Below are 21,728 nucleotides of genomic sequence, written 5' to 3'. Positions count from 1 at the left end.
AAAGATTTTTTTTTAAGTTTTTTTTTTTTTTTAAAGGTTTTATTTATTTGACAGAAAGACAGCCAGAGAGGGAACACAAGCAGGGGGAGTGGGAGAGGGAGAAGCAGGCTTCCCGCGGAGCAGGGAGCCTGATGTGGGGCTCCATCCCAGGACTCTGGGATCATGACCTGAGCCGAAGGCAGACGCTTAACGACTGAGCCACCCAGGTGCCCCAAAAAGATTTTTTTTTAAAAAAGATTTTACTTATTTGATAGAGCACAAGCAGGGGAAGCAGCACAAGCAGAGGGAGAAGCTCCCTGCGGAGCAGGGAGCCCGATGCGGGGCTCTATCCCAGGACCCTGGGATCATGACCTGAGCCGAAGGCAGATGCTTAACCGACTGAGCCACCCAGGCGCCCCAGAGCTAGCTTTTTTCAAGTGTTTGTTAAAACGAGATGAGGCACAGAGGATTTCTAAAGCATTGTAATCAAGATTACAATATTTCCATGCCAGTTACCTATTTTTTACCGTGATATGTGGTGTTTTCATGGTCTCCCTTGCTTGACCGGAAGGCGGGCTGTTCTAGGGCCAGGAAATGGTCAAAGAGGAGGAGGAAGGACATGACCAGGGCTAGTTACCCATGGACAGCTTTTCTGGCTCCAAGTTGTCAGAAGCTGACTTTTTCAGCCTGCCCTTCCCCAGGGAGGGAAAAGCCGTTAATTGTCAACGCTCAAGCTTTTTCCCTCACTGCTTAGGTGGGGGTGGTTTGAAAAAGCATTTGATTCTGGAGCCAGCTGTGTTCCCCACCTTGTGTAAGGCCCGTACCCAGAATCTGCTTTTCTCCCCCTCCAAAAAGCAGCAAACACTTTCTCTTTAAAAACTAAAAAACAAAGCAAAAAAATTGTTTTGTGCTCAGAATCTCAGGCGTGGGAGAGGAAAGGTGGGGGTGATTTGGAAGCCGCCTGGGTGACGTGAGCTGGAGCTGCAGCTACTGCTATCACAATTTTGGCCTGAAGTTGGGCCATCAGAAGGGTAGGGCTTAGGGCTTCCTGCTTCAGTGATGGTCCGCCTCACTGCTGCTGGGATGTCAAGGGACAGTAACTTTTGACCCAGCAATTGCACATGAAAAAATTTATCCAAAGGGAATAACTGGGCAGGGATATAGGTCCAATAATGTTCATTGCAGCATTGTTTAAAAATGTTGGAAAATTACGAATCCAAATGACTATCAATAGGGGATCTATAAAATGAATACTGTGACCAGGCAATGGCTGATAGGCTTGGCCTTAAAATGATGACATGGCTTGTTATTAACCTAGAAAGATGTCTGAGTAGAAAACAGATTCCAAAAGAGCACACAGTATGGTCCTATCCGAAAAAATGTTTTTGTGCGCAAAAATGTCTGGAGAAGATTATACATATTCTAGCTGATGAGAGATGAGCAATATTTATTGCCTTTATACTTTGCTATATATTTTTTGCATTATTTGCATTGAATTTGTATTACTTTATCATCAGAAAAAAAAACCCCAAGCCGAAAGTCACGGGGAAGTAGTGGGTTGAGGGAAGACTGGTCTTGGTATCAGGTGACATGGGTAGAATCTGAGGTCCGCTGACTTTTAGGGGTACTTGGACCTTTGGAACCTGAGTCAGCTCGTCTGTGAATTGGGGTAGTGATTCTTGCCCATGTCCTGGGGTGGCCTGGAGGACAAGAGGGAGTGCTTTGATAGCCATGCAGCCTGGGTGAAGGAGAGGCCTCGTGCATGCAGGGCAGGCAGGGAGCACCAAGGCCCAAGGGGTGCCAGAAGCAGAGAAGTCTCTGACAGGATGTCCATTGGAGCCAGGCCTCTCACAGTCTCTGGCCATGGCTCTGTTCTCCCCCACACCCCACCATGACATTTCTTTGTCAGAGACTGGCTCTGGGCAAGGGGCCAGAGAGAGAAAGGGCTTGTCTAGGCGGGATGGACTTTTTTTTTTTTTTTTTAAGATTTTTAAAATTTATTTGACAGAGAGTGAGCACAAGCGAGGGGAGCAGCAGGCAGAGGGGGAGGGAGAAGCAGGCTCTTGCCTGACGTGGTGCTCAATCCCGGGACCCTGGGATCATGAACTGAGCCGAAGGCAGACGCTCAACCAACTGAGCCACCCAGGCGCCGCTAGGTGGGATGGACTTTGAAGTCACTGGAGCAACAGGGCTTTGCCCTGTGGCTGGTCTGCTGGTGTGTGGAGATCAGTTTCCTGAGAGAGCCCTGCTTTGTTAGCATGTGTCCTCTCCTGGGGTCTGTCCGGTAGTTTGTGGTGCCCAGTAGCTGTTTGAGTGGATGAATAACAACAGATTGCCCCTTCATGGCTTTGGGCAAATTACTTAATGTCTCTGGGCCTTGGTTTCCCCATCCCAATGATGGTGCATAGTGAGCCATTAATAAGTATTATTGCTGCCCCTAATGAAGGCTGCAGTGTGGTTTGTACTTGTAGGGAAGACTTAGGTCCATCCTGGGATGTCTTCGCTGCCTGTTTTTGTCTCCTGACTGCTCTTCAGTCACAATGACAGCTAATAATAATAGTGCCTACGATGTGCCGGACCCTGTTCTAAGCACTTCGTGTACATAACTCACTGAGACCTCGGAACAACATGATGTAATAGATATTATCTCCATTTTGCTGATAAAAACGGAGGCATGGAGTTCAAGTGTCTTTACTCTAGAGCAATTGCTCAACTTCAGCTATGTTGACATGGTGGGCTGGAGAATTCTTTGTTGCAGGGGTGGGGGGGGGGGCGGGGGCTGCCCTGTGCATTGTAGTAGCATCTGCTCACTAGATGCCAGCAACGGCACCCCTCCCACCCCAAGTTGTGACAGCCTAGCCCCCTCCAGACTTGTGAAGGTCCCCTGCGGTGCAGAATTGCTCCTGGTGGTGAACCACTCCAAGTATGGCCCTTGCTGCACCAGCTGCCTCAGTGTGACCTAGGACTTTGTTAGAATCGCCAGATCTTTTTCTTTCTTTCCTTTTTTTTTTTTTTAAAGTTTATTTTTTAGTAATCTCTACACCCAACATGGGGCTCAAACTCACGATCCCGAGATCAAGAGTTGCATGCTCCTCTGACTGAGCCAGCCAGGCACCCCAGAATTGCAGAATCTTGGGCCCTGCCCAGACCTAGGGAATCAGAATTTCTGGGGGTGGGGCCCAGGAGCCTGTCTTAATCTGTGCCTGTCTCATGCATATTCATCAGGCTGTATTCGGGTCATTTATTTACTTGTCTGGCTCCCCCACTCACCTGGGCCCTGGGAGGGAGGGAGGGAGGGAGGGGCCGGGCCTCCCATCTTTGTGGCCCAGCATCCCCTGCAGTGCCCGAACACAGGTACAGTGCGTGTCGGAATGGATGGACGTTAGTTTGTGGCTAGGATCAAACGTCCTTATGGACTCGTAGCTCTTGGCATCGTCCTACATGGTGTCCTACAAAACAGGCGGGTCCCCTTTCTTGATTATTGCCTGCTCTGGAATTGCATTTGTCCCCAGGCTGTTCCTAGGCTGACCCTGGGCGCAATGACAACACTGGTAGCCCACAGCCTGTGTTCTCCTTCCCCTCCCCAAAGTCCCTCACTCAGAGAGGTCTGAGTTCATGAAGGTATAAGATTCTGCCCTACTTGGAGATGCTCCGGATTGGTTTGTTTTTAATTGAGATACAGTTGATGAACAATATCCTGTTAGTTTTAGGTGGAAGAGTGGCCTTTCACATTAAAAAAGGGTGGCATATGTGGATAGACAAGTGGCCATGATCTGTTTAGTGGGAAGAAATTAGGTAATACAAATTAAAGTATACATAAAACTATATGTAGACCATATGTAAAATGATACGTACATACAATAACAGAATCTGTGCATCTGAGAAAAAAGGTCTAGTGTGGTCCACAGACTATGAACTGCTTATTACCAATTAAGGTGAAGTAAATACAGAAATTGAGAGTAAGACTTTGGAAACTTTTTTTAAAATGCAGTTACTGGGGCACCTGGGTGGCTCAGTTGTTAAGCGTCTGCCTTCGGCTCAGGTCATGATCCCAGGGTCCTGGGATCGAGCCCCACATCAGGCTCCCTGCTCCGCGGGAAGCCTGCTTCTCCCTCTCCCACTCCCCCTGCTTGTGTTCCTGCTCTTGCTGTGTCTCTCTCTGTCAAATAAATAAATAAAACCTTTAAAAAATTTTTTTAAATGCAGCTTATTTTTATTGTATTCCGCAGAAGCATTGATTCACAGTGGGTTGGGGGTCGAGAAGATCCATTACCATATAGTTTGAGAAGCATGGCTCTAGAAAAATGTACCCACAGATGTGATTACTAATGTTAGTTGCTAAGAATGTGCGTGATTTTTATGTTTCATTTTTTGGTATTTTCTGAATTATTCACAGTGACCGTATTTTATCATTACCATAAGCAAGGGATGGGGGTGGAGAATGAAGCACTATTATGAAGAGATGTCTTTATGAGTTCAAGAAATGAATTTCTATGGAAGGAATTTTAGCAACCATGAAGGCTGGTGGGGAAAAAATGTTCAGATTGGTAGTCCCTGCCTTAATTGTAGATAAACCCTGATGTTAGTGGGTTTGCTTGGTGAATTACTATATTGTTAAACGGTCATTGTGGTAATTCATGGCGGCATGAAAAGTGCCATAAAGGCATTTTAGGATCGTCTATAGCCAAGAAACCCTCATTTATACATTTTCTATAAGACACAAAAATCCCCAAGATATAATAGTGGGAAACATTTCAAGTATTAGGAATATTTACATATTGAAACTTAGTTATTACATGAATTTGAGTTACTATATGAATTTTAAGTGGATGAGGACTGTGGGCACAGAGAGGCTGTCTTGCACAAACTCACTCACTGGCGTTCCATTACCAAACTGCCGTTAGTATGGGCTGTTAACGAGAACACAGAGATAGCTATCTAATATTGGAACGGACTCTTATTGCCTTAAAAAAAAATCAGATAGGTCTTCCTTTGAAGCTGTGAAGACCGGTGAGATGATACAGAACTTTGCCGGCCCCTCAGCTGGAACCCATCATAGGAACGTAGGCATTTGCTGTTACGGTACAAACGAACTTTTCTGTAGTGAATGTGACTGTATCCTCAGGTTTATCCAAGATGCCATCCCTCTGATCTGAGGTGCCACAGAGTGTCCCCACCTCAGAAGACAACAGGCTAGGGGGTTGATGGATTCGTTGCTGCCCCAGTGGTGGATAGAAGCTTCTGGTCACCGAGTCGGCAGAGCAGTGGTCCCCATGGGCTGTTGCCTTTTCATATAGAGCTGCTATTTTTCCCTCTGAGCATTTATTGTAGGGACTTTTAACGTAGTGGGGTGTGTATGTGTTTTGGCTGGATGAATTAAACATCTACTGAACCTTATCGTTTGACAAGTATTCCAGTCCTCTTTGCCCGGCCCTCCTCTTTGAGAGTTACTCAATCTGCTGATCCTCGTGTAGATGTTTCCAGCAGGAAAGACTGTATGGCTTTTATGTGGTGCATCTTCACCAAGGCTGTCATGATAATTTGCAGAGCACCTCTTCCAGAGCTCAGAGCATCAGCCTCTTTCATTTCCTTAAAGGAAGATGGAAAAAAATTTTGTTCTATTCTTGCCTGATTTTTTTTTTCCTTTGCTGTGTTTTGCTGGATTATCCAAGAGATATTAATGTTTGCTCGGACAGAAAGAAACTGCTAATGGGGAGACAATGAGAGGAACATCCGCTGTTTGTTATAACCTCAGACAAGCCCACTTAATATAAACTCTTCCATTGTTTGGCATTAGACTCAGCTGAGGCTTGATGAATGGGGTTTGGTTGTCTTCGTCTACCCTACCCTTTTAGCTAGCATGCAAGGATTCTGTCCTGCTCGATTTGAAGCCTGCAGATTTGAGGTTCTCTTCCCCAGTTTTTGGCTTTCTTGGAAGAAGAGTATAATGGGGGTGTTGTCCGGCCTCATTGTTCTGGTTACTATTTCTACCCAACAAATTAGCCCACAACTTCTTTGCTTAGAACAGCTGCTCTCTTTTGCCCATGATTGTGGGTCGGGAACTTGCAGAAGGCTCAGCTGGGTGGTTCTGCCTTACTGGGTCTCCTGCAGTGGCAGTCCAGTGTCGGGCTGTGATCATCTGAAGGCTTGACAGGACATCAGAGGAGACCCACTCCAGTATCTGGGAGCTCAGCTGGGGTCCTCAACGAGAGTGCTGAACCTGGCCTTTCCTGCACGATGTCTCAGGCCCTCTGACCTCCTTATGGCTTCTGGCTCCCCCAACTCTGAGCATCCCCACATGACCCGGTGGAAGCATCATGCGTGGCCTTTTCTGTCTAAGCCCTGGGAGTCCCATAGCAGCGCTCTGTCACATTCTATGGCCCAAGCAGTCAAGAGCTCACCCTCATTCAAGAGGAGGGGACATAGATTCCATCTCTTGATGGGGAGCAGTGCCCAAGAATCTTGAGCCACATTTTAAAACTGCCATGCTCATGGTGGTGATGTACAGACAGGGACTCATTTTGAGGCCTGCAGGACATTGGTGTGCATTTACTTCATGAACAAGCACATTTCCTAATGCCTTGTCGAGTTGCTTTAATGGTTAACCAGCTAGCCAAACAAGGACTTTGGTTAGCATTCTCAGTGACCCTTAAGCCAGCCAGCAACAATAAAACAAAAGGGAACGGTTTTTTAGCAATGCTGTGGGTCTTGTTTTAGGGAATTCTTTGCCACTGTGCCCATTTCTTAAAAATTTTGTCTGAGAGAAAATGATGATATGGCTTCAAGGCCTATTAGAAAACATTAGTGGAGCCTAAAGCCAAAAGTGCAGTAGCTAGGCAGACATTTTATAAATTCGGGGGTGTGAAGGGGAGGTTCTAGAGCTTCTTGGGCAGCTCTGGACATGCTGCTTTCTTTCCTTGACCCTGGTTTTTGCTTGCATCCCCACTGGGGAAATAGAATCTCGGTATTGCATGCATTTGCTGGAAATTGGATCTACTCACCAAGTTGGAACTTGTTAAAGCAAACCACACTTTATGTAATAAAACATAGGGTCAAAAATGAGTAGGAAAACTTGTTTTGGAGTCAATAGATGCTTACTGCCTAGCATGTGGTGGTGGAAAGCGTGGGCTCTGGAGTGGATTTGAGTTCTCCCTCTGCCTCTTCATAAGCTGAGCAGTCTTGGCAAGGTTTGTTTGTTTGCTTGTTTTGTTTGCTTTTCTGGGTTTGATTTTCTTCTCTCTGAAATGGGAAGGGCAATACCTATCTTGCAGGGCTGTTAAGGCTTAAATAAGGGATGTTTATAAAGTGCCTGGCATGGTTCCCTAGCACGTAATGTTCAACAAATGTTGGTTCTTTCTACCTTTTGTCATTTATTGAAATAATGGCACCTACATAAAAGGCATAATTTCCTGGAAGCTGATTACATGCTCAGTATTGTGGTAAGTGCATTATATAGTTACCCTAGTCTCACAACAGCACCTGAGGACATTGATGAGAAACGGAGGCGCTGAAAGATTGAGCCCCTTCTCCCAGGTCACATGGCCAGCGGGTGGGGGGGCTAAGATTTAAATCCAGGAGTCTGAGGCTGGAGGCCATGCCCTTAAGTAGTTTGGGGATGTGTGTTGTGGATGTGGAGGATGCATATTCTGAGGTCCCCACCAAGACTGTGGGTGAAAGAATGCTGGTGTAGGACTTAGGGGACAAGGTGTTCACCCTCTGCTCTGATTCTCACCGGGTATACATCCTTGGGAGGGGAACTTTACTTTCTGAGGCTTCAGTTACCTCATCTGTGAAATGGGAGCATCTGAGCCAAATGATCGGCAAAGTCCTGAGATTTTGACTTTAGCCATATGCCAAATGAATTATGAATCCCCCTTAGTCTTGATGATAGGGGAAATACAAAAGCTCTTTGGTCAATCTATGCTCTAATAGACTTAAAATTTTATTTTTATTGAAGCACTACTTGCATATAGGTAAGGAAAAGCCCCTGAGAAGTTTTACTGAGAAATGAAAGTCCTCTGCCTCATTCCTTCCCATCCCCGAGTTCCACTCCCAGAAACAACCACTTTTAATGTTTTTAGCTATTTCTTCTGGTGGATTCTTCTGTATCTCTAAAGTGATGGCCGTGGATTTTGCCTTTGGTTCTTTTGCATCCTGTGCCCTCCTTTCTTTCCATTCTGATGAACTGCAGACAGGAGGAAGGTTATCCAGAGGAGGCAGGATGGCCAGCTTGCCTGGAATGCTGTGGCGGGTGGAATTGTGCCTCCAAGAGAGGCTGCACTCCATGATCTCTAGAGCTTTCCGAGGTTACGTGAATTTGCCATATTGCCCTGATTCTAAAACTCGTGTTAACTATAAAATGGACCTTGTATTGCATTCCAACTTGGATGTTTGTTGAAACACTACCCCTGATAAACCTGCATATCAATAGTATAATCCATCCAAAAGGTAATATTTGCAAATTTTTGGGAAAAAGTGGGTCTTGAAGTTGAGCAGATGTGTTAAGCCTTTTGGTGTAAACATGGAAATAGTTCACTTGTGGATGAACTCAGGAAAATGCCATGGTTTCAGCAATTCTGCCTCCTCTTACACAAAGAATCCTGTGGGTTTAAAAACTTATGTTTGGCCATGAATGGAAAAGCACTGGGGCCTGTCAGTCTTTCTTGAGTGTGTGTGTGTGTGTGTGTGTGTGAGAGAGAGAGAGAATATATGAGAGTGGATGAGCGTGTGTGTGAGTGTGAGAGAGTGTGTGAGAGAGAGAGTGTGAGAATGTAGGGTTATTATGTAACTTTAATCTTTCCTCCAGGGCTAACTAGGACTGACCCTTGTACCCCAAGATTTGAAGGGCTATGGGTTTTTTCCTTTGTGGTGCTTGGGACCTTGGGCTATTTAAACGTACTGTTTTATAATTGGTTAAATTCCATTCTGGTGGCTCATGCACATGTAACATCAACAAAAAAGATGAATTGAATGTGAGTCTTTTCCAAACGGACATTCTACAAAGTAACTGGCTCATATTATTCAAAAATATCAAGGCCATGAAAGACAAAGAAAGACTGAAGAACTGTTCCAGATTAAAGGAGACTAGAGAAATACGACAACTAACTGCAAGCTGGCAAGCCTGGATTGGATCCTGAAAGATTTTTTTCCTTTACTATGAAAGACAGTAGGGAGACGGTTGATACAGTTTGAATAACGTCAGAGACCAGATTAATTGGTTGTATCTGTGTTAACGTTCAGATTTTGATCATTGTGCTCTGGTTACGTAAGAGAATGTCCTCGTCTTAGGAACTATGTGCTGGACTCTGTTAGGGTTCAGGGACATCATATCTGTATCTTAGCTTCCTTTTTTTCCAAGTCTGAACGTATTTTAAATTAAAAATTTGAAAGGAAGAGACTTTTCCTCATTCCCAGATCTGCCAGCCGACTTAACTCAGCTTCCAAATGGCAGGACCTCCCTTGGGGATGGGATCTTGACGTTGGCCAGATCTTCGGGGGAGACCACATGGTCCGGGCTGGTGGGACAGCTCTGGTGGGTTGTGATGTCCTGTGAGAGGGGACTGGGTGCTCACCTGCGTGTTTGGAAACGTCCTAGAGTCGTATCAGAGCTCTAGAACAGCCTTTCTGTGTAGGAGGAACTTGGTTTTCTTTGGGCCTAAAGAAAATTCTAAGACCTCTGTTAACCTCAGAACAAGGGGAACTTGCATCAGGAAACTATATTGACCACCATCTTTTCTTTCCTTTTCCCCCCTCTCGGTGGAAGGAACCTCTTGATAATTCAGAACCAGGGCAGGTGGTGTGGTGCTATGAAAAGGGGAAGCAGCACCTGGCCTTGTCACCGAGGCAGTCCAGCTGCATAGGGCCTGCCCCTGGGTCTGGAGCTGGGCAGCGCCCAAGCTGGGATTAGAATCCCCTACACTCTGGCCCACAGCCACTCAGACAGCTTTAGTAAAAGGGAGGATTTTCTGAAAGGTTGAAGGAATCTTTCGTGGAACCCAAGGGAGGGAAGCACCATAGAGCCTTAAGCATAGAGAGCCCAGACATCCCAGTTGGCCCGACCGTCTTGGTTCACGCCCGTTGTTCTAGCCTAATTATTAATAGTGCTCCACCTCACGGTCAACAGTGCCTTGGTTTGATTGATAATTTATCTGGCTGTGTAATTGCAAGATTAGAGTCTAGGGCCCAGCTGATCTCCCACAAGCCTTCCTCCTTTGCCTCCTCTGTTCTCCCCTTGGCCTTGACTCACTGTCCGCTCTCGCTTTGTCTCTCCCTGCTCTGGCTTCCTCTCTTCCCTGACGGCGGGTCTTGTAGCAGAAATATGGTGGCGAGGTTCTAAAGGATGCAGGGGGGGAGAGTCCCCACGGAAGGAACCGATGGGTTTGGCAGACACCCCAGGAGGCCTCTGCAACTGAAGTCAGAGCTCAAGGTGAAAAAGAAAAGGAGTCAGAAGGGAGGGGCTGGGCACCTGGTTCCCAGCAGTGACTGACTCCTTCCAATCGGAAGGCCCAGCTCTCTTCTTCCCCGTTCTTTTGCATGCATGTTGCCATTCCTTTAGAGCTGTTCTAACCAGGTTCTTCTAGTTGGGATGCCACTCGCCGATGTGGAATTGGGCCTGCATGGCGATGGGGAATGTCTGGGTGGGGGGGGGCTGGCTCCAGCTCCCTGCTGCTCTCCTGCCCTCCCCCCTCCCCTCTCCACTTCTGCTTCCTCCTGGCTCCTGTGTGCTCAAGCCTTGGCCTTGCTGGGCGGGCTCTCTAGGCCCTGGCTCTACCCTGGAGCCTTCTTTCCAGTTCTGCCTCTGCTGCAAAATTCCTGAAGGAAAAATGAGATTGTCCTGCCTCCCGCCCCCCCCCCCCCCCCCCCCCCCCCGCCCCAAGGCTATGAAAGCCACTCCCCATGGAGGCTGGGACTGAGGGAAGGAAAACTGGACAGGGCAAGGAAAGCAGGCCGCTGGAGGGCCCGAGGAGCGCGGCGTGGTCTCTCAGAGTGGAAAAGTGGAGTGAAATCCAGGGTCAGGAGCTAGCCTTGTGCAGTCCCAGGTAGCAACCACGAGCCACATGTGGCTATTTAAATTAGAATTTAAACATTACAATGTAATTAGGAATTGAGGAAGTTGCACTAGCCACCTTTCACGTTTTCATTTAGCCACATGTGGCCGGTGGCTTCTCTGTTGGACAGATACAGAACATTTCCTTTCTTGCAGAAAGTTCTGTCAGACAGCCCTGGAGAGCTCTTACCCTTTTCACCCAAACACTGTTTCAAAGTGTTTTCTTGGTGTGTTTTAATAGCTGCCACAACTGCTCTTAAAGAATAGATTGGAGGGGTGGAAAAAAAAACCATGGTATATAGGAAACATAAAAACATTCCAGGTACCTTATAACTGGTCAGTAAGTCAGACCATTTCCAGTGGTGCCTTTTGTCATGTAATTCGAGAATATGCCTGCAAACAGAGACTTTACATGTCTAACTCTGGGTATTCTTCTGCCACTGTCATAATTTTACCGTATCCTAGTGCTGCATGTACTGTTTATTCCATATTTTCCTTTAAATCGACTCACATTTTTACTTCACTTTGTTTGACATGGAGACTTCATGACTGTAAGCGGAAAGCCATCAAGGGGAAATACGTTTTTTTAAAAGCGAGCTTTTTATTTTATGAAGTCTTTACTTTTAATTCCAGTGTAGTTAACATACAGTGTTAGCTTCAGGTGTACAGTATAGCGCTTCCACAGTTCTAGACCTTTCTCCGTGCTTATGGTACTGTACTCTGAAAGCAAGCTTTTTATTGCAGAATTTTACTTACACGTATGTACAAGTGCCCAACTCAGAAGGGCACAGCTTGGTGACTTGCAAAGCAGTGCTCTTTTGTTTCCAGTGGATTTGTTATTTTGCTTCTCAAATTTTAGCAGATTCCCTTCTCTGTGGAAGGCTCTGAGCTAGACCAGCTCCCCCTTTCTTAAGGAGGAGATTGGCAAATGTGAAGATGCGGGAAGGTGCCACAGAGACAAGTAGCACCCAACAGGGCCTTCTCCTTGGACAAAAGCAGAAGGATTCAAGAAAGATCTGAGAAGGAACAACTGTTTCACTGTTACTGCAAATACACTGGTGTTTCTAATTTGCGAGAGGTCTTTGCGGGGCAGGCTCAAGGAGAAGAGTGTGGCTTAGGCTACACAGCAGACTGATGCTTTTGGCCTAAGGTTCCCTTTACACACTTGTAATCCAATCATTGAGGACCCCAGAGAGCTCTGGATTTGTGGGTAATACCTATAATATGTGCTGTGTTAGAAAAGGTAAAAACTTGTTTGATAGTCCTTTAAAAACTTGTATTAATTCATTAAAAATGAGAATAATAAACCTATTACATGTTGACACATATTTGATCAGCAACAACTATTTTCCCAAACCAAAAAAATTCATAAAAGGAATGTAATCATTTAATAGTTTTTTTTTTTTTTTTTTTTTTTAACAAGTCTCTTGCAAGTCTGGCTTAATAGCAGAGCTGAGTTCTCTGCTTCTGCATTCCATCTCTTGCAATGGCACATACCAGGTGGTCTCTGGAGACCTCCACTGAACACTCATGAGAGAATGAAGGTGAAGAGGCAAATAAGTCCAACGTGATAATGAACATGGTTTTGACCTTGCAGACTCCCAGTAAAGGCTCAGGGACCCCCCACGGTCCCCTGGACCGCACTTTGGGAACCACAGGTGAAGCGAACCACATCAGACGAAAAGACTGAAGGTGTGTGCTTTTGTCTGAAGTCTGACATGCACTGGCTTGTGGCCTGAGATACCTGCAGACTGGGGACCGTCATTCTTGCTAAGCCCGTCTTACAGGGTCATTGTGCGGCTCAGTTAATGCCTGTGAAATCTTTCTACAAGCAGCGGTGTATTTATAAATGGCATTACTAAGGATCTTTTGAAGTATGGCAGCATCTTTAATTTGTAGGACAGGGTTTTTTGTTTTTTTGATAGGAAGTAGGATTTATTGGTGAGCGTGAATAGGGAGGGGGCAGTACGGAGGTTCTCATGAGAGCAGAGCCCGCCATTTGTCCAAGGGGCCACGATTAGGGATGTATTTGACCCCACAGCCATGTGGGATGAGTCACTTTTCAGCTACCATGTCTTCAAATTCATCCACATTATACTTAGTAAAGCCCAGCTTCTTGGAAATGTGGATCTTCTGGCGGCCAGGGAACTTGGCCCTGCGTAGGGTCTTGATCACATGCTCCTTGTTCTGTGGCTTGGTACAGAGGGACATGACTTGGCCGATGTGCCCTGGGGCTTTCCAAGGGCACCTCGCATCCCTGTCTGGAGCCTAGGTTGGAGATAGCATGAGGTTAGACGTGACTGTCCACTGAGAGGGGTTGTCTCCAAGGTCCCGTAGGGCAACCCATACAGCCACCAGGCTGCATACACTACCAAGGAGGCTACTGCAAGGAGCCCTTGCACACTGGGTCCCCGCAGGGAAAGAAGAAGACAGTTATTTTTAAAAACTGATGCCCCGTCTTCAGCTTACTTGGTTCTAGAGGCACCTTTGTGAAGGGGACAGGCCGTCATTCTCAGCTTAGAGGCGAGCTAACTGAAGCCTAGATCAGTGGACTGGCCAGAGAATAGAGACTCGTCCCCACTGTGGAGACACCAGGCACGCTGTTTCCAAGGCAGGCTGGCGCGGGCCGGTTTGCTTTAGCCGGAGTGCTGACCTGACCCTGGGTGTATTTCTGACACACTGACACATTCAGACAGGGCTCTGTGCCACCCGCAGCAGTTCTTTGCTTGAAAAAATTGCCCTCAGTCTGAGTCACCTAACGGAAATGACACGGTTTTCAGATTTGAAGAGCTGAGGGATCCAAGCAGAGGGAACTCTTTTAGAACTTCTTCACCTGCTGGTCTAAAAAATCAGCTGGTCAACAGCCCCAGATGGTAAATGACTTGTTTTTCTTGACCAGTGAAAGATCTGCTCGTTCTCAGGAGAGAAGTTTATACGAAAGTGCATGGATCATTTACTGTGGGGAAAACCGCTCTCTCTCCTCCCCGGACGTTCCTGGAAGCAACCCTCCCCTCTGGTCTTGGGAAACACATTTTTCTGTAATTGTAGGTGATAGGACAATCATGGTCAATTCTCTCCTTGAAGTAGGAACTAAGGCAAAAAGCACAAATTCAGTTGTGGTGTGGCAAGTGGTCTTTAAAGATGTGGCCAACTGGCATTATGATGGATTTAAAGAAATACTTTATACAGGTTAGGTTGAATTAAAGTTCGAGATTATGCTCCATATAAGCATGGCTTTGTTGTCAGGGGAAAGAACCTTCAGCAGTTGACCACATTACAGTGCTTTGCTGTGGTATGGACTATAGATTGACGCTCCCCTCCCTGTCTACACTGATATGACTACCTTAAGGCATCTTTCTCATTTTTTTTTTTTAAAGGCTTCATGCAATTGCAAATGACAGAAATCTATTTTCTTTTTTTAAAGATTTTATTTATTTATTTGACAGAGACACAGCGAGAGAGGGAACACAAACAGGGGGAGTAGGAGAGGGAGAAGCAGACTCCTCACTGAGTGGGGAGCCGGATGTGGGGCTGGATCCCAGGACCCTGGGACCATGACCTGAGCCAAAGGCAGACGCTTAACGACTGAGCCAGCCAGGTGCCCCGACAGAAATCTATTTTCAACTAGCTTGAACAAAATATAAAACAGTGGTGACAGCTGGGTGTGTGTGTGCACCGTTTTGGCTCTGGGGACCTGGAGTATAGGGTTAGACTGTGCAGCATTGCTGGGTCCAGAAGCTCAAAGTGTTGCTGGGACTTCCTACTCTCAGGCTCTTCTCTCACGGTGCCAAGATGGCTGCCATCTGATCCTCCACGCTTTCCTTCCATTCTCGCAGCCATCTCAAGAGAAAACAGTTCCTCTAACAGTTTGAGAAAAGTCCCAGGATGAAGTCTCATTGGTTCTGAGGGGTCACATGCCCTCCCTCCACAGTGACCGAGGCTAGGAGTATCCGAATCTGACTGGCCAGGCCTGGGTCACATGACCACTTCTGGGCCCTGGGTGAGGCCCAAGAAAATCAGGGCTGTTAACATTGGGCAGGCAGGAGAGATTTTGGTTTGTGGACTCGCACGCTCCAGTATTTGTGGAGAGTGGTTACTCAAATGGCTATGATTCTCTGTGGAATGGTAAAACTGGGTCTGCTTTATCTTCTTAAGGAGAAGGCTGGCTTTGTGTTCAGCTTTTAATGCGTCTTGGATGAATAGGCTTGTTGGGGGTTGGACGTGAGCCAGTCGTGTGTCACCGTCCCCGCCAACACAGCCTCATTGATAGAGGGAAACGCTGGTGTCAAATCCAGTCTCTTGGGTGCGATACCCTTTGGTGGCCAGACACTTACCCAGGCTGGTGGTCCCTGAATCTGCCCGCCAGAATCACCGCAGGAGCCCTGTTCACTCCTGGGTAAAACCCAGATCTGATCCGGTCATGCCTCTGCTTAAAAATTCACCATGGTATTTTACCAATTTTTTAAAAAGGGAAAAACAAAATAAAACAACAACCAAAAAAACCCCTGCGTTAGTGACCCGTCCTCCTACCCCACTCCCGTTTTTTTCCTCCTTTAGAGGCAGTCTAATCAGTTTAATGTATTTTAGCTGGTTAGGTAGTAACTTCTATGACTCTAAATAGTGGGCTTTGTGTGGCTGCTTGTTGATTTGTCAGTTTGTTACCATCTGCCAGCATCCCACTTGGAAGATGAGATTTTAATCTCTTTCCTCCCCCTGATCCCTAGGCACCCCCGTTTCCAAACACTTCCCTTCCTCCCAACAGAACTATGGTGCAGTCGGTGTTCAGTGGTCACGTGATCGCCGTTATGGACGTGCTTCACAGTGGAGCCTTCCAGTAAACTACCATTACTTTCCTTTTTGTGGTAGAACGCGTTCTTCGGTCATTTCTGACGGGGGCATGGGAGGTCAATTGAGACTAATGTATAAATAAATCAATCCACCACGTCTCCCCACTGTGCATGGGATAAAGTTCCAATGCCGTAACTCCGCACACGTGCCCCTTCTTGTTCCAACCCCCACCTGCCCCCTGGCCTGCTGGTCTTTGCTCATATGCTCCTCCCTCTGCGGCTCATGCCGCTGCAGCTCTGTCTGGGGAAATGCCCAAATCCCCTTTCTTAGCGGCCTGGCTTGGATGACACTTTGGGTGGCCTTCCCAGTTGTGTGTCTGTTGCACCATGTGTATACTGAGGTCTTAGTATTTCCCACGTGACATTATACTTATTTATTTACTGCTTGAGTTTAAATCTTGGCTCTGCCATTTCCCAGCTCTGTGGCCTCAGGCAGGCTACCTCTGTGCCTCAGTTTTCCTCTTTGTAAAATGCAAATAACAGCAATAGCACCTGCCTGCTAAGGTTGTTAGGGATTGCACAAATTGATGGAATTAAAGCATTTCTAATAGTGTCTGCCACGTAATAAATTGCCATCTGCGCTCTACGTCCCTCTCCCTCACAAAGGCAGACTTGGGTGGGTTCTAGTCACCAGAGCCCAGAATAGCTCTTTGGCAAATTAAGTGTCCAGGGGCTGGGCTGGGCACCTAAATAAGAGATGCGGGCCGGGTGTGATTCAGGCATGGGGGGTGTTGGGGCCTGGAAGGGGCAATCTCTTTCTGAGGGGGCATCTCATATTCTACTTCTAGGCGGGTGCCAGGTAGGAATGGGGGCCCAGTGTTGCCAGATTATCAGATTCTTTTCCCTTATGAGAAGTTTTGAGAGTCCACTTTTTTTTTTTTTAATGGGTTTTCCTGGCATTTAGTACACAGTACAGACCAAAGGCACTAAGCCTACTGGCCCATAGGCTGCTGGTTTGGGGCCCAATTCTCATTTTGCGAATGAGGCCCAGAGTGACGACGTGATCTGCCTTGGCCCACACGCCGACTGATTGGGCCCTCCGTTTTCTCACTGGTCTGGACAGGCTTAGCACTGGTGCTGCTGCCGATGGTGGGGACTTTGAGAATTCAGTCGTGCATGTGGCGCATTTGCAAAGCATCTGCCCACACGGTATAACAGGTTGCTCCTTCTATCATGTCAGCTGCGCCTGCCTCAGAGAGACCTCCTTGGTGGTTTTTTAAATAGGACGTGGGTCTCTTTTTATGCCAGGTGGTGGGGGGGGATTGTGTGCATTTACCGAGCGTCTGCTGGGTGTCCAGGAACTATTAGTTGTTTTACATTTGCGTTCTCCTTTATTCCTTCTAACCCCCCTCCCTTGGATGGGATTGGGTCTATTTATATATATATAGCTTTCATGTGAAATATATATATTTATATATATATATTTATTTACATTTTATATATATTTATATATAAACACATAATATATATATTTGTATTTGTGTTATATGTATTTTTATATATATAATATATATTTATATATATAATATATATATTTTTATGTATTATATATAAAATATATAGAAAAAATATATGTATATAAAATTCCAGGCTTCAGACAACATGCCGCCTCCTACATATTGGAAGTTAAGTCTGGGAGAAGCTCAGTGGGGCTTTGCTAGTCCCTGGGCTGCCTTACGCACTAGTGCCTGGAAGACAAACCTAGTGGTGTTCTTCATCCTTAAAAGCTGTAGCAGGTGACTGTGGGCCTGGCTAGATAGACGAGAAGGCAGAGAAGATGATGATGACGATGACAATACAGGACTGGGGGAGAGGACCAAGGCCAGTGTCAGAAGCAGTCTGGGGTTCAGGAGCTGAGAAACTGCCACACAAAGCGAAGCCGTATCCTCATATGCTGGGGTTCTGGCTTCGTTTCCAAAGCCATCTAGCAAGCCCTGGTGCCACACGATAGACGGGCATGAAATAGAAGTCAGCAGAACCTCCTTCACCCCCATGAGCCATCCCACTGGCCCAAGAGGCCCCTACGATTCGACGTTTAGAGATTTCAGAGAGTTCCCTGTGAGGCAGGCCCTCTGCAGCCAGTGGAGCGCACACGGGTTCTGACAGCAGGATGGCTGCTTGGTCTTGGGGCAGCCCCACAGCTGGTGTTCATGTGTTGTTCCTCTTCGGAGTATCCACTTCCCCTCTCAAATGTGAGCCTCTCCCTCCACCACCCCCCCCACGTGTGGCTGTGTCACGTAGATGCTAAAGGGAAAAGGAGTAAAGGGGTGTAGGGTCTGTGTAGTACTAACCCAGCTCTCCAACAGGTCTTCCTAGACATTGGACTAAAGTCCTTCTTTTTATTTGTTTGTTTGACAGAGAGAGACAGCAAGAGAGGGAACACAAGCAGGGGGAGTGGGAGAGGGAGAAGCAGGCTTCCCGCCGAGCAGGGAGCCTGATGTGAGGCTCCATCCCAGGACCCTGGGATCATGACCTGAGCCGAAGGAGCTGCCTAACGACTGAGCCACCCAGGAGCCCCCCCCTTTTTTATTTTTTATATTATTTTATTTGTAAAGTCCTTTTTAATTGTATTTCCTCCTTGTGAAGTCCGTGGATCTGGGTTTGTTGACTTTCACAGTGTGGTTAAGCCTGGAACGGCCCACCTGCCGGTTCCTCCTTTCCAAACTCTTAGGGAGGCCCAGGTTGCTCTAGCTGTCTCCAGCGTGGGTGGCCACCCTTATCTCTTGCCATTCTCCACATTCCAGACTTCTAGCTTCGTCCACGTTTTTTTTTTAAAACCCCGTGCCTCTCCCTCTCCCCTCTCTGCTGGACATGGCTCCTCCGCTCGGGGCTGGGTATTTCCTCTCCCTCCCCCAAGTGAGCATTCGCACTTCTGGCTTCTGTGTAGATGGTACCCACGAGTCTCCCTCTTGCCACCCCCTCCCGCCTTCCCTGGCCTGGCGAGGTTCTCTGCTGCTGGGTTCGACCACACTGGTACCATTCTCATCCCGGCACAGACTTTTCTGGAATGGGCTATAGTGCGTGCCTCTCCCGCCAGATTAGAAGTGCCCTGGAGACAGGCACCAAGCCCGAGGCCCAGCAGGGTCTGGCACATGGGAAGTTTCCACACAGTGTTTAATGTAGACTACATCATATGGTTGAGGACTCCATGGGAGTGTAAGGAATGGGGCCACCATTATGGACTGGTGGCCAGGGGTGGCTGGACTAGACGTCTTCCTCTGAGGACCCAGACAGAACTTTTTTTGTTTTTTTAAGATTTTATTTATTTATTTGACAGAGACACAGAGAGGGAACACAAGCAGGGGGAGTGGGAGAGGGAGAAGCAGGCTTCCCATGGAGCAGGGAGCCCGATGCAGGGCTTGATTCCAGGACCCCGGGATCATGACCCGAGCCGAAGGCAGACGCTTAACGACTGAGCCACCCAGGCGCCCCCCCAAACAGAACTTTTAAATCAAATCTAAGGGGCACCTGGGTGGCTTAGTCGATTAAGCATCTGCCTTCGGCTGAGGTCATGATCCCAGGGTCTTGGGATCAAGCCCCACGTTGGGTTCCCTGCTCAGTGGGGAGCCTGCTTCTCCCTCTCCCTCTGCCTCTCCCCTGCTTGTGCTCTCTCTCTCTCTCTTTCAAATAAATAAAAAATATTTAAACCAAACCTGAGTTGTCTACCTTCATATGGTAGTCACTATCTACACTTATTTTTAAAATATAAATATATTTAATTAAAATTAAATAAATTAGAAACCCATTTCCTCGGTCTCAGCCAATTGTAAGTGCTCAGTAGCCAAATGTGGCCAGTGGCTACCATACTGGGCAGTGCAAGCGGTAGAACGTTTCCAGTATCACAGAACGTTTCGGACAGTGCTGCTCTAGACACTGTGTTGTAAAAGTATTTATTTCGGGGCCTGTAGGTTTGTGTGCAGGCTCTCCTTGGTGCTTTTGAGTTAGGGAAAGTGGATTTTCCTGGATGCCTTCTCAAGCCTGAACTGTTTCCTGGTTTTCTCCTTGGTGCAGGATGCTCGTCAGAAGTTCCGCTCTGTTCTGGTGGAAGCAACGGTGAGACTGGACGAACTGGTGAAGAAAATTGGCAAAGCCGTGGAGGACTCGAAGCCCTACTGGGAGGCGCGCAGGGTGGCGAGGCAGGTAAGGTAGCCCGCAGACCGTCTGCCCTGCCTCTGCCTGCCGCCCCAAACCGGGTCTGGGGTGCACCTTCTCACGGCTGTGCCTCCTGCTGAAGGGTAGAAGCGCAAGTCCCCGGAGATGCAGAATGACCGTGACTTTGTAAACAGCTGCATTTGAAGACAGCCTCTTATTTTCCCCTCCCCCCACAAGCTGCTCCATTCTAGCTCTTGATGCTCTTAATAGAGTGTGGGTGCTGGCATTTGGATGACCCCGTGAGTGGGTGCCATTTGGATGCCGAGTTGGTGCCCAGATCCACTCCCCGGCAGCTGGGCCATCTTGTGCGGCGTGGGACCTAGTTCTGGCTTCACAGTGTGTCTTCTTTTGTCACCACTGATGTGATGCAGTGTTGTGCTTGTGTCCCCTCCAGGCCCCATGAACAGGGGGCGGGGGGGGGGCGTGGAGGAAGAGAGCCCCCAACACTCAGCAGGCCCCGGGGCTGGGGGCTTTCACAAACCTCTGTCCACTCTGGCTTCCCCGTCCCGTGTCTCTTCAGTGTGACTTGCCACCCAAAGTAGGCCTAGGCGGGGTGGGGGGGGGGTGGTTTCAGAGTTTGGGTGGTTCCGTCCCTGGTATGTGTTTATGTGATGGAAGCTGTGGTCTCTGCTGGTAAGAAAGTGTGAGCAACAGGTCTTTGCACACCTACCATGTGCACAGGCAGGTGGAGGTGTGGAAGGGGAGATCATGGGAGGGTGAACCCTTGAGAGATGAAGCCCCAGAAATGGAAGAACATGTTCAGATCAGACCCATTGAGGGTCAGAGGCCAGGAGTTGGGCATTCTTCCCCTTTGTGCTGCCTCCATGCACCTCTCCAGTTTCTCATCAGGGGATCCCCTTGATGGCTTTGGTGGTTCTACCGAGATCCTAGGTATGTTTTTGGCGTTCGCACTCTGAACCCTGAGCTGAGCTTTCTGTTTGGAGCCTGCCAGATCTGTTGCCTTGTTCCTAGACGGAATAGCTGCCTGAACCCTGTCTCCTTCCCTGGCCAGCTGCACGGCGTTGTACATCAGAGTGCCAATTACTCATTGGTCTCCAACAAGCTCTGAGCAGCCACCCCCGCTTTTTACCTTTCTCTGGGCCCCACCCAGGCCTCTGGCTTTCCAGGGAATGAAGCCCTTCTCAAAAGGTGCTGGCCAGTCCCCAGGAGCTCCAGAGCCCTGAGGTGCTATCTCTCGAAAGTACCTGTGTCCCACAGTCTTTCAGGTGCACCCCAAGTTGGGGATGTCTCATTCCCCCGCCACACCCCACCGCCATGTAGCCCAGAGTAGAAGTATTCTTGATGTACGATTGCAGCATGAAGGGTTTGAGAAGAAATTTCTGATAACTTAATGTAAGCACTGATGAATACTGAGGAGGTTATGAAATCTCTTTTTCTGAAAGTCTTCAAAGCTTGAATTTGTTGCCTTCTGCCTCTCTTGAGCCCACAAATATCCTTAAAACCACCCACGTGCCCGTGCCTCAGGATGATTAAGAGTGGTCTGTTAAACCAAGCCCTTGGAGTTGTGGCAGACATTTGCCCACCTGGTCCCTGGAGCTTGGGTTTCGGCACAGAGCTGGCTAAAGGAGCGTTTGTGGTTCAGGGGATGCTGGAGGTTGGTCCATTAGGTCACTGGCCCCAGCTGGTGGGAGGTGTCCACTGTTGGCTGTAGTCCTGTCACATGTGCTTCTACCTCAGAGTCT

General features: G+C 47.7%; 1 protein-coding gene and 1 non-coding gene across 2 annotated transcripts in view; one reads left to right on the top strand and one right to left on the bottom strand.

Moving 5' to 3' along the window:
- The window catches only part of SH3BP5 (SH3 domain binding protein 5), a 71,036-nt gene that overhangs the window by 6,512 nt on the left and 42,796 nt on the right, over positions 1–21,728 (top strand). The window contains exon 3 of the mRNA XM_032408727.1: positions 19,885–20,013. Coding sequence (XP_032264618.1) covers positions 19,885–20,013 — 129 coding nt within the window. The remainder of the gene's footprint in view (positions 1–19,884; positions 20,014–21,728) is intronic.
- LOC116635374 lies at positions 13,342–13,478 on the bottom strand. Its single transcript, XR_004300156.1, has one exon. It is a non-coding gene; the product is annotated as a small nucleolar RNA SNORA70 (small nucleolar RNA).

The sequence above is a fragment of the Phoca vitulina genome, unplaced genomic scaffold (genome assembly GCF_004348235.1).
Source record: "Phoca vitulina isolate PV1807 unplaced genomic scaffold, GSC_HSeal_1.0 scaffold10, whole genome shotgun sequence".
NCBI lineage: Eukaryota > Metazoa > Chordata > Mammalia > Carnivora > Phocidae > Phoca > Phoca vitulina.
The sequence above is the reverse complement of the archived record's forward strand: the minus strand, read 5'-3'. Positions and strand labels throughout refer to the sequence as shown.